The 14,026-nt window shown below is 42.0% G+C and overlaps 1 protein-coding gene across 7 annotated transcripts in view; it reads right to left on the minus strand.

The window, feature by feature from the left end:
* Positions 1–8,596, minus strand: part of INTS10 (integrator complex subunit 10) — a 26,730-nt gene extending 18,134 nt beyond the window's left edge. For all 7 annotated transcript variants that reach the window (XR_009486208.1, XR_009486209.1, XR_009486210.1 and 4 more), the window contains exons 1-8: positions 8,434–8,596; positions 7,473–7,540; positions 6,681–6,784; positions 5,526–5,665; positions 4,941–5,022; positions 4,508–4,648; positions 3,925–4,096; positions 3,318–3,487 (exon numbers count right to left, since the gene is read on the minus strand). Coding sequence is in view for 4 of the 7 variants with exons in the window: in XM_059844276.1 (XP_059700259.1) it covers positions 3,318–3,487; positions 3,925–4,096; positions 4,508–4,648; positions 4,941–5,022; positions 5,526–5,665; positions 6,681–6,784; positions 7,473–7,540; positions 8,434–8,562 (1,006 nt within the window). In the remaining 3 variants the exon portion in view is untranslated. The remainder of the gene's footprint in view (positions 1–3,317; positions 3,488–3,924; positions 4,097–4,507; positions 4,649–4,940; positions 5,023–5,525; positions 5,666–6,680; positions 6,785–7,472; positions 7,541–8,433) is intronic.
* Between the last annotated feature and the right edge of the window lie 5,430 nt (positions 8,597–14,026).

The following is a 14,026-nucleotide window of genomic DNA, read 5'->3' on the forward strand; positions in this document are numbered from 1 at the left end:
TTTCCTCAACACAGCCGTACAGCGAAGGTCAGAGGGCATTTACCAGACATCACCAGGGTCTGATTGAGAGCTTCGGAGTATTTCTGAATCCCTTTCTTCTGAAGCAGTCACAAGATATACTCAGGCAGCAGGTGTTCTCTGATCAAGCATTATTTGCTTTAAGTAAGTACAATTATCCAACAGATGAACTCTGAAGCACAAATGGCTCTGAAGTCAACAGCCACAAATATGGCAAAGCACAACAATAGTCTCAAAATATTTCTCATGAGAAACCAAACCAATATGCTGACAGGCACCAACCCCACAAAGAACTTTGTGTATTTTATGACAAGATTTCCCCAGTAGGATCACTCAGTGTCAGCTTTGTCCCCACCAATTTTAGTAAACAGAATTAAACCCCTAGTTGACTGACAGAGCTCATCTTCACTCCCAAAAAATAGAAAAGCCTCATTTTGAAACACAGAGAACAATTTCTACTGTCACAGAACATCCAGGAGGATCTGGTGCCAATTATTTCACACCCAGTGCTTAAGTTTCATTAGACATAAAATAGGAACAATACTTCTTAATCTCAAACAACATTAATATGTGATCACTAGTGAGACAGCTTTCCTTCCAAAACCATTTTCTTCTTCTGCACAATCAAGCTGCAGATAGGTGCGCAAAGCTCAAAGAGAAATGTAAAGGGAAGAGGAATCCTTTAATCTGTTTTCTCTTTCTGAAATCTGTGTCAGGTAAGACAGTAGTGCAAACAAGCATTTTCAGTTTGTGCATTTCTTCTATTTGCAGAAAGATATGAGGCTAAGGTCTCATTTGCAACTGCAAAGAACTAATTTGAGAGTTTAGCAGATGATTCATTTTATCTCTTGACATAAAAAAAACTTCTATTAAGCTTTTCCCATCTACTCAAAAGTGATGTGTAAGGAGTTCACTACAATAGAAGCTCCTCTTAGAAGAAACAGCCAATTTGCTCTACCTAACAAATACAGGTCAAGAAATACAACCACAACAACCAGGTCAACAAATATAACCACAGAAATTGCACCTACAGCACACTGAAATTGAACCTACAGCACCTCTCCTGTACCATAATGTATTCTACTATGTCAGAATCTCACGTGTGAAAACTGAAAATAGAGCCAAGACATAACACAGAACATTCATAGCTGTCTCTCATGAATGCAAAGTACCACAACTGGGATGCTGGAAGAGTTTCAACATTAGAACCTCAAGAGCTGCCTAGTTTTAACACCTGCGACGAAAAATATTGGGTTTTTCTTTTACACATACTGACTTAAATTATTGCCAGCTAAGTGCTTTGCTTTCCAAGCAAGTATTCTCCTCCCAGCACCAGAAGTGCACTGCAGTCTTTATTCCAAAGCCTCCAGTCCTTCTCTTACAGTGCTGAAAGTTACACAGGCATACTAAGAGCAGCATTGTGTTTTTCTGTCTGAGCTCTAGAATCAAAGCTTACAGACTTTTTAACTGTTTTCTAGCAGAGAGTGTTATAAATAAACCCCCAAAAGCATCAGCCCAAATAGCAACTCCTGCCAAGCCTGGAGGCAGCCTCAAAGTTATGAGAGGTGTGAATTGCCTTATTCATTTCTCAAGTCTCCAGCAAAGCAGATACAAATTATGTAAGAGAAAAGCATTGAAATGTTTTCCCTCAAGAGGCATCTTGCAAATCCATGCACATGAGAAGAGAGTCACAGATCTAATCCACACAGAGGAGGAGACAGTGTTTTTCTCTACAACCATGCTTCCAAAATATGTAGGATTCTACATTTCTACAGTAAGCCCTCCAGAGAGAAGGAGGAAAAATTCTAATGATAGAAAAGATATGAAAGACACTGAATACCACTGGACTTCAGTGCTAAAGTAGAAATGAGTAAAAGATGTCTTGGAAATACATTCCTGATATCAGAAAATGACAGAGGGTACCTGAAAAGTTGCACCAAAGGAACTGCACTCTGTGACTTCAGTATGCATTATTTTTTTGGTGGTTCAGTCAGAAAATGTGAGCTTTGAAACACTCAATTGTACAACTTAGAGAGGAACATTTTCCCAAGTTCTTTACTTTCTTTCTTCTTTACCTTGGAATCAAGCAGCTAAAATTACATGCACACCTGAAGTATCTTCCTGCCCACCATAACTATTCTTTCTTCTGGACAGAACAAAAAACTCAATTCATTAGTTAATTAGCTGTGTTTGTTAAAGTGACTATGTTCTTTGCATACCAGGTGCTACGTCATCTGTCCTCTGAGCTTAGCTATCTACTGACATTGTTCAGCTGATCACCCAACACACTGTACAGTTGTTTAAAACCCATCATTTGTACTGACTACTTCCTTACTCAAATGATCATTTGCTCCATACAGAAAAATGTGATGAAACTTATGATCACAGCACAGAATTAAAACTGTCATTTTAACAGCAATCAATAACTGTAGTATTAATAAGTACTAATTACCTATGGTGACAATTGTTATTGTTGCAAGGAATTTCCTATCACATAATTAAGAAATGAAATTTCTTCTTTGTGTTGCTGTTTATTTCTGTAAGTTCTAAAACAAAATGGAGCTTAAAAAAACTTTCCTCAGCTTCTGGGCCACCCCTGAAAAGTCCAATCAATCCCAAACAAAAGCAATCCAAGGTGCTCCAAGCAATCTAGTACATCCAAAATGCAGATGTAAGTGGGTAGGAAAATGCACAGGCAACACATGTGTTAAACATTCAATTTACCAATTAATTACTAATTAGGAGTAATGTGCAAAACACACCTCAAAGATTATGCTTAAGCTATATAAAGAAAGACAAGCTGGAAGCTTGTGAATGTCAGGAAATCTTTTCCTATTCAGCTTTTAGTTGCCTAATTACAAATCTGTGTGTTCCCAAGGCAATGCTATCTTCACTTATTTTGACTGAAGGAAAGCAGGAAAATGTCAGCTTCAAAGAAACAAAATCAGAGGAGAATGAAACAAACATGATGCTCATGAAGAGTATGAATTAACCCTAGGGATGTCTCACATAACATCTGGTCTGTTACTTTTCTTCTTTCCAGACAATCAGCTGCTCCTGGCCAAGGTTGAAACCACAATGCTAAGCTAGACTGATCTTTGGTCTGATCCACTACACATTTGTTATGAACTGCTGTTGGCAAGATTAATGGCTTGGGAGAATTATAACAAGTCATAACAACAAGCAAATGTTGTTTTGTGAGATGACAGTTTCAAAAGACTAATGAGAAAATGTCTTTATAATATTAGCAATGAAATCATGAAGGGCTCATTACACAAGTTGAATCATTAGAAACTAACCTTGAAAGAGTGATGGCTGGATGTTGCTGACATACTGAAAAGCATTTTTAAAGAAGACCAACATTGTGGAATACACTACTTGATTCTTGTATTTAATGTGGGCTTCACTATCAAAGTTACTGATGTATCTGCAGAGATCTTTCATTCGATGCAGAATGTCACCGTAACTCCTGAGGGGAAGAGAGATAACAAGAATTCGGGATGTTACAGAGACTCTGCAACTAAAGAAAAGAATGCATAGTGAATATGAAAATCTCAGTGTTTCTGCTGAGGATATCCCCCAGCATCAAGTCAGTGGAGGCTGGGAATACAAGCTAGTGAAATTTCATGAAAGACTTACCATACTTCTCTTTACTGTGGCACATAGGGAAGGTTACCCCACAGCACTATAGTGCTTATGCATGACTTTCATCATCAAAAGTTGATTTTAGAGACTAATTTGAAAGTGTTCTCTAGAGCCCCATTTTTGCTTTACATTGTACAGTCTTGAAAGAAAAGCTGCTGGGAACTTAGAGAAAATGTTCTCGTGTTAAAATTGTTCCTATTAAGAATCAAAAAGCCCAAATCTCCATGAGGGGAAATACCCAGAAAAATAGAGCTTTCTTACCTTCTTCCCTTATCCATTTGCCACTCACACCTCATTCCCACCACAGACAGTATTTTAAACAGCCTCTCCCAAGGATCTGTAATCTGGGATGATTTCTCTGTGAGACCATCTATTACATATTTCTGAGAGCTGCGCTTGCTTGGAGACATAATATCAGAGGAATCTTGTGAACCTAGGGAAACCAGCACATTTCTCTCTTCATAAAGAAATCAAACAAACTGATTCATTTTCAAGACAACATGTAAAATTATGTTGGCACTTTCAGGGTAACTATTCTCTACGCAGAAGTCTAACAGGGAGCATCAGGCATTTCTGCCTCTTTGTACAAGAGAGCTGCTAGGCCAGATAAGGACATCTCGGACATTCTGTCCCACCTTTCATATGCTGAAGCATCATGACTAATTAGCTGAAGCACCATCTTGGTATTTTGGAAACAAAGAACTAAGAAACACTAAATACTACTATTAGTGGTATCCTTGTCTGCAGGATACATTAACATAAAAACAATGCATTTTTTATTTACGGACATCAGTGATACTAAGACATGTTCTAAGAAAGCTTGATTTTGTGAAAATATTCTTACCTTGATATTGACTTTCTGTCTGTGTAGATCTAGTCACATAATTAATATAAAATTCTGCTGCTTTATTCAGATATTTATATAACAAGCTGGCAGGAAGTCGTACATCAGGGTTGTTAATTATCAGAGGAAGAACATCACAAACTAAAATAGAAAACAAACAAAAGATCCTTTAGGTTTGTGGGGTTTTTTGTCCTATTTCTCCTAGGTAAGGTTTCTCCATCAGCAATGGGATGACCATACACCACAAAGAACCTCACATGAATGGCTCTAGGACCAACTTGTACCATATGGCCAGCCTGGATTAACACAGCCTGAGCCTCTTCTGACTAAAGCAGTTTTCTAATCACAGCATCATGAAAGAAGTTTACTTACCCCAGAACACTGCCATAATAAAAAGCTGCACTGTAAAACAAGAACATTAATATTTTCTTACCAAATAATTTTCTAAAACAATTCACTGGAGATTCTTGGTCTTCAATACTTTCAGCATCTAATAACGTTTCTCCAAGGCCTACCTGTGAGAGCAGAGGTGACAATCAAACACTGGACCAGTGGTTTCAGAAACTTTCTGAACTGCAATTCAGTGGGGTTGAACAGTAATTCAGTAACAATTCTATGGCAACAGCATGTGCAAGTCTCCAACTCTACAGTTAAACTATCCACACTTAATAGCGGGTGAAAAGCAATGTCAGAAGATAGGAAAACCAGACCAAGAGATAAACTGTGCATGAAAGTGTTTCAGTAATGACACACACAGACAAGTTAAAGTGATATATGATTGATATTCTTTCATTTACAAAACAAACTATCGTTTGATTTGCTTCCATTTGAATTCTGCCCAATCCCTTCCTGGTGGTAAGCTCAAGATACAGCAGTCTGAACTATATGTCACAATTAACCATAAATAAAAAGACCCACCCTCTCATTAAGGAAAATACATTTCAGCAGAACCTCAAAAAACTGAGTGCCAATATCCTTAATAATTACTGTGAGTTCCTCTTCTCTTCTCTTCTCTTACCCCGTGCTGCACCACAGTCTCTGGGAAACGCCGCAGAAGTAGAAGGAGCATTTCTGCCCTTTCTAATGTGTTAAAGCACTGCTCTGTTGCCTTCAGGAGCATTTCACACTGAATCCGACCAGGAAGGGTCTCAAATAATCCTTTTAAAAAAAAGAAAACATTAACTTGTTGTGTCTGAATTGTAAATATGACAAATATGACAAATAATTGTAAATATGACAAAGCATAAAAGACCATCGACGTCACCCTGCTCTGCTGAACAAAAAGGGACTTCCTTATGCTTTTTCTGCTTTTAACACACATACCTGAAAAAAAATCAGTTTCTTTCAGAGAAGACCAAATAAATATTTATCTGTAATAGTGTTTATTTGGGTGCAAGAAACTTGAATTGACAAATAAGACTGCTATTAAGTGGCATACTCAAAATCCCAATACTTCAGTATCTGACATTTCAAGATGCTGTCTCAAAACTGTTTGTTTATTTTTTTACTTACATTCTACTTCTACAACTAACACCTTCATTACTAAAATGTAGGGTTTTTTCAATTTAAACATCCAGTGAGACACTAAAAAGAAACTCACATATTCTCCCTGTATGTTTTATGGATTTGCTCTAAAAAATATACCCTATAAAAAACCAAATATTTTCATAACTGGAATATTGTTTGAGCTTCTGAAATACGTATTCAAACAGCAGATTATAGTTTCTCAGGTGTAAATCCTGCTTTCAAAACTGCCTGTGGTTGCCAGCAGTGAATGCCAAGCCCTTCTGGACACCATTCATTTTTATATCCCTCACTACATCAACAAGAATTCCCTCCATTTTTACAACCTTACACTGTTCTCTGCAATCTGTGGGACAATGATTTTTAAGTCCCATTCCACCTATTTCCTATTCAATTGCTCTTCTATGTGCTTCTTGTTCTGGCAGAGTAAGCCTACCCATATCAGAGACAAAGCAATGGGAATCAGCTTGTCACGTCCCTTTGTTTTCCTAAGCCTAACACACCAAATGAAGTCTGTATGACTGAATTGAGGGGGAAAAAACAAACCCTGCAGTCCACAGGCAAAGTTAAAAAAATTGACATTTACTTGTCAAACTAGATAAATAATCAGAGGGCTTATCTTTAGATTACTTCAGGATAGAATCCTTACCTCTTAAAAACTGTGTCTGCTTGTCCTGGGAGTCATTCCTTAATGCTGATGTAATAACACTGATCTCCCTCCACACAGCAGGCTGGTCTGGAAAATTGACAAACCTGTGACAAAGTTTAAGGCAAGGAATGTACACTGATCTCAAAATCTCTCTCAAAGACAAAACCTTCTCTTAAAAGTACGTGTTTGGGCAAAACAGAAAATAAAACCTTTCTTTTTTACAGTTTATTCTAATTAATTAGACCTTTTGTGCTTAATTTATCCACACAGATTTTCAAGACCTGTAAGTTTATATTTTCAGAAATCCTGACATTTATCTCCCCACAGAAGGGCAGTGCAGCTGGTGAAGGGTCTGGAGCACAAGTTCTGTGAGGAGTAGCTGAGGGAGCTGGGGTTGTCTAGCCTGGAGAAAAGGAGGCTCAACAGTGTCCTTATCACTCTCTACAAGTCCCTGAAAGGAGGTTGTAGCCAGGTGGGGTCAGTCTCTTCTCCCAGGCAACCAGTGACAGGACAAGAGGACATGGTCTTAAGATACCCCAGGGGACATTTAGGTTGGACATAAGGAGGAATTTCTTCACAGAAAGGGTAATTAGAATTGTAGTGGGCTGCCCAGGGAAGTGGTGGAGTCACCATCCCTGAGGTGTTTAAGGAAAGACTGGATGTAGCACCTGGTGCCAGAGTCTAGTTGACTATGGCATAGTCTGGACTCAAACATCTCAGAGCTCTTTCCCAAACCGAGTCCACGAATGGAGCACCTGGGATAAAGGCAGAGTCCCAGCTCTGATTACTTACATGTCGTAGAGCAGCCTGCCTGCAGACGCTGTCCTTTCAGCATTCCTCTCAATAGTGTACATCTCATACTGCAGCATGCAAGAACAGAACATCAGCTTTCCCAAATACATTTATCAATCACATCAGTCCCTCCACTCTAAAAAACTGCCCTCGATTTGCCACAGCAGTCTGCATAATAGAAAATAAAAGGACTGCAACATCTGCTGGAGAAATTAGAAGGTGCATTAGACTATTTAATCACACATTAATTTAGACATAAAATTCTGCCTGACAATATACTTAATATTATTACTTCTAATATCTAAAGGAGAGGCCAACAGAGAAGTCAGAGAAGGACTCTTCATCAGGGAGTGCTAGGACAAGTAGTAATGGGTACAAACTGAAAGAGGGGAACTTTATATTATATATAATGACGAAACTGTCTGGTGTGAGAGTGGTGAGACACAGGAACAGGCTGCCCGGAGAAGCCGTGCTTGCCTCATCTCTGGAAGTGTGCAAGCTCAGGCTGGATGGAGGTTGGAGCAACCTAGTCTAGTGGGAGGCGGCCCTGCCCGTGGAAGTGCGGTTGGAGCAGATGATTTTTAAACCAACCCTAAACATTCCACGGCTCTGCGAACGCGCCGGCTTAATTTTTACACAAACTGAAAACTTAGAATTCAAAGAGTCCTTTGACCAGGGTTTGAACCCAGTCAAATGCAATGCAAAGCCCCCAAGGTGCCACCAAAGCCATAATGAGGAGAGATACTTTAATCAATAGCAGTAGTAGTGGCAGTAACAAAGGTTTTCTTTTGTTTTTTAACCGCGAAGTCACCGCGGCACCAGCGGCCCCGCCCCTCCCCGTCCCCATCCCCATTGGCTGAGCTGCCTGTCAATCAGGCAGGGCAGCACCGACCCCGCGCGGGGGAGGGGGGAAGGGCGCGGGGCCCCGGGATCGAGCGTGTGCGACAGCGGCGGCGCTCACTTGTATGTTGAAGTCGGCGGGGTAGAGGCTCCGCGCCGTGATGAGCCAGGCCTTGGCCGCCCACAGGTCCCCCGGCACCAGCTCCCGGGCCCGCTTCACCAGGAACTCGCAGTCCCCCTGCGCCGACATCTTCCACCGGCGCGGCCTGGCTCCGCCCCGGCCGCCGGGCGGCGCGCATGCGCCACGCGCTCCCCGAGCCGGGCTCGCCCGCACTTCCGCCCCAGCGCGGCGCGGCGCCGGGAGCGCCCTCAGTGTCGGGCGGGGCCCGGGGTTGCCGTCTGCTGGGCCCGAGCGAGCCGAAGCACTGATGTGAGCGGCAGCGAGCGCTGCCCTCTTAAAGCTGGTGTTGCTGCTGGTCACAGCCCGCTCTGAAAGTCCAGGGCACTGCTGCCTGGGCTAGTGCTTGTCTGAAGCTCTTACAGTCCCACTGCTCAAGTCACCGCAGGCAAATGCAAAGGAAAAGCAGGACCTTTCACCACAGATGTGCATCCGCCTTTCAGAAGCTTGGAATAGAGCCTTGCTTTTTATAATTAGATTTTAATGTTAGGACGCTTGATTACAAGCATAACTTCGTAGGAATTCTCAGTTTCCTTCCTTGTCACTTTCTTTGCTCCTTTCAAGTAGGCTCTTCCTTTCTGATGTTGCAGCAGACCTTACAGGCTTTGCACTTGGGGACTGATTAAATCCATAAATTGCACATCTAAGAGCTAATGCAGTAATCCTTTCAGCAAATAGTTTTAAGAGACTTGTAACCTCTCTTGCAGGTAACAGGCAAGGTCCTTGCTTTCCTGCTGAGGTGACTGGCCATTTGTCACCACAGAGAGGTGACAAAGGCTCAGCAGAGAGTCAGTCCCTCATAAAACATGTGCCTCCTCTTCTCCTGCTCTTGTTATCCAACTACAAACAGTGCCTGCTGTAGGATGGCACAGGTTCCTAAAAAAGGCTTCACAGCCCTGCAATCTGCTGCAAGTGCAGCAGTGCTAATCACTGGCTGGTGTGTAGGTCTACCCAGAACTCTTCCCCATGTGCCTGTGCAGATGTATACAGCCAAATTTGATTAAATAATAATAATATTTCAATAGTTTTGCATTGTGGGACTGAATATGGTAATAAAGTTGTGTATTCTGTCTCTTTGGAAGCTGCCCAGCAAGAGCTGATGGACTAGTTGGGGTTCCCCCTATGCCACTTGTGAAGCCAGAATCAGGGTGCTGCTGGAGTGAAATGGGTGGGCAGGGGATTACCAAAAGTTATTTCTGAAAATTAATGGATGTGTGAGGAGTGCCCTGAAAAATTGCTGGTGCAGAATCACCCCTAAGACATCAGCTAGGCAGGGAGATAGCAGTTTTTGAACCAGTTTCACAGGGTGTCCTGAAAGCAAGGTGTTGCTGTATTTAATTCACTAGGCATGGGGGAACACTTCCAATAAACCAGAAACACTGTTTTATCTTTTTTTTTTTTTTTTTTCCTTGTCTGTGTGCCTGTGTGTCCTCTGGACACTGGATTTTTTAAAAATTTCATTTAAAACTGTAAATAATCTGTTTTGTTTTCTTGGTTTTTTGTTTTTTTTTTTTTTCAAATGAAGTACTGCTGTCTCTTGTGGAGGTATGTTGAATCCTTACTTCTGCATTCCTAATGCTCCATGTGTTTGCCAGTGCACCCAGCCCTTCCAGGCCAGGAGAAGTTGAGAGTCCACTTTTGTGTGGTACAAACAGCATAACTTCACAGAGGAGAAGTCTGAAGGGCGCATAGACAAAGGTGGTTGGGGCTTGGAAGAGTTTAAACCTAAGGAAAGACTTACAATAAGGCTGCCTGATCCCTGGACTTAGGAGGAAAAACTGTTTGTTCTGTGATCCTCAGATACAAGACAGGCAGCAGGATCAGACTTGCAGGGGATTGGGGCAAGTGATTCTACTGAGCAAGCAGGAAACACCACTGATGTTTCATTTGTGGATGGGAGGAGGAGGAACACTGTGGTTCTTCAGAATATGGGCACTGTGTCTGCAACAGGTGACATTGGTCTAGTATTTGAAGGTACTTGGAATGTAAACTTGGTTTTTAGCCAGGCCGACAGTTTAGAGTCACTGCTGTTCTAAACTTGAACTACTGATGTGCCACTGGCACGATGCTCCTCTCCCATTCCGGGAGCCAAGCATGTAGGTGGTGGTGGGGTTGGGCTATGCCTGTCAGGGTCTGAAGCTTCCTCTCCACTTACAGTGGCATTCCTGAGTTCTTGCCCAGATTGTGCTGTTTGGATTTCCACAGCGCAGGAACATGCTGAATCTCAATGTTTTAGCTAGACAATTGGAAGTGCACTCAGCCTCCTTCCTGCAGGAATACAGGACTCAGCTGAAATACCTACATGAGCCTTGTTTTTCAGGAAGAGGCTTTGTGACCCTCTATAGCAGGAAAGAGGCAGCACTGACCTCAAGGCAGTGGCGAAGGATGATTTTTCCCTGGGAAGATTGTCCCATTTCTTGAGGAATGCCTGTGAGTAACAGAGATAATTCAGGCAGTGTAGCTGATGCAGCACAGGGACAGATACATGATGTCTGCAAAGACCATATTGAAGACCTTGGTGGTAGTGTTTCAAATTCCTCCTGCACCACAAAGTGAGTCTTCATGAGCCAGGAGAGTGTTTGAAAGGTGTAAGATTGGCACTTGGCAGCGGCAAAGGGCTCTGAATGTCATTCTCCACCTTCCACATTTCTGAATCAGTATTATCCCAGCAGATAGCATTTGTTCTGTGTTGGATTTCCTGGCTTGCTGTCGTAGGCTGCTGTCACTTACACAGGACTGGAGTATTTACAACAAGCCCAAAGGGTGTGTAGGTTGGGTTTTAGGTATGGGATAAATTGGTCTATGATGTGGCAGTGCAAAGGTGGGGATAACTGCTGTGCTGAGTGGTGAGGGCTTGAATTGATAGCCACTCCTTAGGCCTGGGATGCAGGAGTTGATGTCTGGCATGGGTAATAAGGAAGCTAAAGCTTTGCATAATACTGAAAAGATTTGAAAGGGGTCACCTTCTTAACATCTTCTGAGTGAGGCCTTAGAGAAGACAGTCTGTGTTGAGCTAGCAGTGTGGTGGAGTCTACACAAAAACTAGGGATCATGCAAAAGGTTTTGTTGTTTTGTAGATTGTTTTGTCAATTCTGCATCCTTTGCTTTGTGCAGAGGAATTTCTACAGCTACAGCTGACATGAGTTGTCTGGGCTTTCAGTCACTCACAATTCTGACATGAGTTGTCTGGGCTTTCAGTCACTCAGAATTCTCAGTGTCTTCTGTCTCTTGTGGCTGAAGGACACAAAATTGAGATTGGATGACTGGGTGATAGATAAGAAGGGAAGAAAAAAAAAAGGAGATTGGGAACCCAAGAGTGGAGCAGCAAGGGATGTGTGGGGACCAATACAGCCCTCTCCATTAAGTGATATCCGTTAATGACCTCATAGTGGCAATATCATTACAAATGCTTATGTTTTATGTCTCAGCAGATCTGGTAGCTTCTCCCAAAGTGACATAATGGAGGTCTTTGACTCTGAAACTGCAGTTGACAGTTGAATCCAAATTATGGCTTCAAAACACTGAAGTTGGCCACAGTCCACTTAATTTCTATAATAGCCTTAGGCAGCTTTTAATAATTGACCTCATTTTCACAGAATCAAAATAGTTTAGGTTGAAAGGGACATCAGGACATCATCTGCTCCAGGCACCTGCTCAACATGCAAATTAATCTACTTTTATTATACTGAGATAAACAAAAAATCAATTTCAAGAGAAGAACAAATATTACCAGCTTCCTTCAGCTTGCAGTTTGACACTGATGAGTGGAGGGGAGTCTGGATTTATAGGGGGAAACATTTAGGTAATCTTATGAGCAGGTATTATTATTGTAAGATGTGTTAAAATACCTGCCTAGCTTTTAGACCTGGGGAACTGAACCAGATTGTAATTATCTTCCACACGGCACAGACAGAATTATTAATCCCTCTCTTGTGTGGCCAAAACTATGCTCTTATGAGTCCAGTGACACTACAGCTGGGGCTTTGGACACAGTGAGTTGTCTGGTGTTGTGAGAAGACAATAAAGCAGTACACAGCTTGGTGCACAAATAGGACCTTGCATTAAATTTACGGGGCTAAAAGCTTAGAAAATGCTGTATTTCACTTCTAAGTTGAAGGTACTTTTTGCAGAAACTTAGTCTGTCATTTATGGAAACACTTTTTAGGAGAGAAATTCATTTTCACCTGGAAGGATTTCAAGAGAAGCTGTTAAACCAGTAATTTTTCCATATAAAAGTTCACAAAGTAGAGAAAGAACACAAATAGAGAGAATTTAACTCCTGCATATACTTCGTTTCCTTCTGCTGCCTTCCCACATATTCAGGCTCATTATGTCCCTGTGGCAACTTCGAAAGATATATAAATAGAAGAGAAATTCTAAATTAACCAGCTGCATATGTTTGTCCCCGCTTTTAATTTTACAGTCACATTGAAAAGTGCATTCCACAGTTTGTATTTTCCCTTTTCTATTCCTGTCCCTTACCAATGCCATTCTTCCTTGCAAGTTCTTTCTGCTCACATGTTGCAGGCATTCATCGCCTTGTCATTTTGGAGTGGCACTCATCTCTAAAAATGTTGCTGTCTGCAACCTCTTTTTGGGAAAGCCATCATGGGTTCCCTTTGTAGGCAGTGAAGCCCAGAAGGCAGCTCAGCAGACCAGATGCAGGTTGGAGTATGTTGAACTGTGCTCTGAATGCCTTTGCTTAGGTCTCCATGGCTTGTAAAAGGAATGCAGGGCGCTATCCTCACCTACAGAGGTCTGTGTGGCAGTTTCCTGTATGTGGTGATGACTGTGGCTTTACTAATGTTTAACCAGGTTGCTCGGTGTCCTTATTCTTTTCACCTTATGTACACGGGTTCAGCCGCTAAAGATGTCCTCAGTGATGGAGCCGTCATTCCCAGGAGGGATGGTTCACTCATCCCACGTAGCTGCAGTCTCTGGTGGCTCTCCGAGCTCTCTGCACTACACACACTCTCTGCTGCTAGTCAGAGAGCACTGCTGGGGCTACAATGTCCCAATGGAATTGCATTAGAGGTTTCCTCTCTAAGTACTGTGCCTTTCAGGATTGCTTTCCAACTGCACACTGAATGGTCTAAGTGGGGAAGGGAGTTTTAGCAAGCAGTCAGTCATCAATAGCATCCTGCTCTTAAGCCAAGGTAGTGATGGCTAGTTTGAGTGTGCCTGCATTTTCCCCAAGTGCATGCAGGTCTGCTCCCTGAATGCAGGTATGTGTACGTGTGCAACAGCCCTCATCATGTGCAGCCAAGCCAGCAGAACAGTATGTTTATAGAAACTGTCCTTAAGAGCGATTGCCTCTTGAAGGAGTAGAGCCCATATAAGAGGAGTGGGACTGTCTCCAGCCAGCCCTGGGAGACGATGCTGAGAGCATATTGAAAAGCTGTCTTCAGCAAAAGCTTGCCAGTTTAACAACTCTGTTCACTGTTCCTATTGCACAGTGGGCTCTTTGACGCAACAGAAAGAGCTGCCTTTTTTTTTTTTTTTTTTTTTTTTTTTTTTTTTTTTTGCTTCCTCTTAA

This window comes from Haemorhous mexicanus, chromosome 4, assembly GCF_027477595.1.
Source record: "Haemorhous mexicanus isolate bHaeMex1 chromosome 4, bHaeMex1.pri, whole genome shotgun sequence".
NCBI lineage: Eukaryota > Metazoa > Chordata > Aves > Passeriformes > Fringillidae > Haemorhous > Haemorhous mexicanus.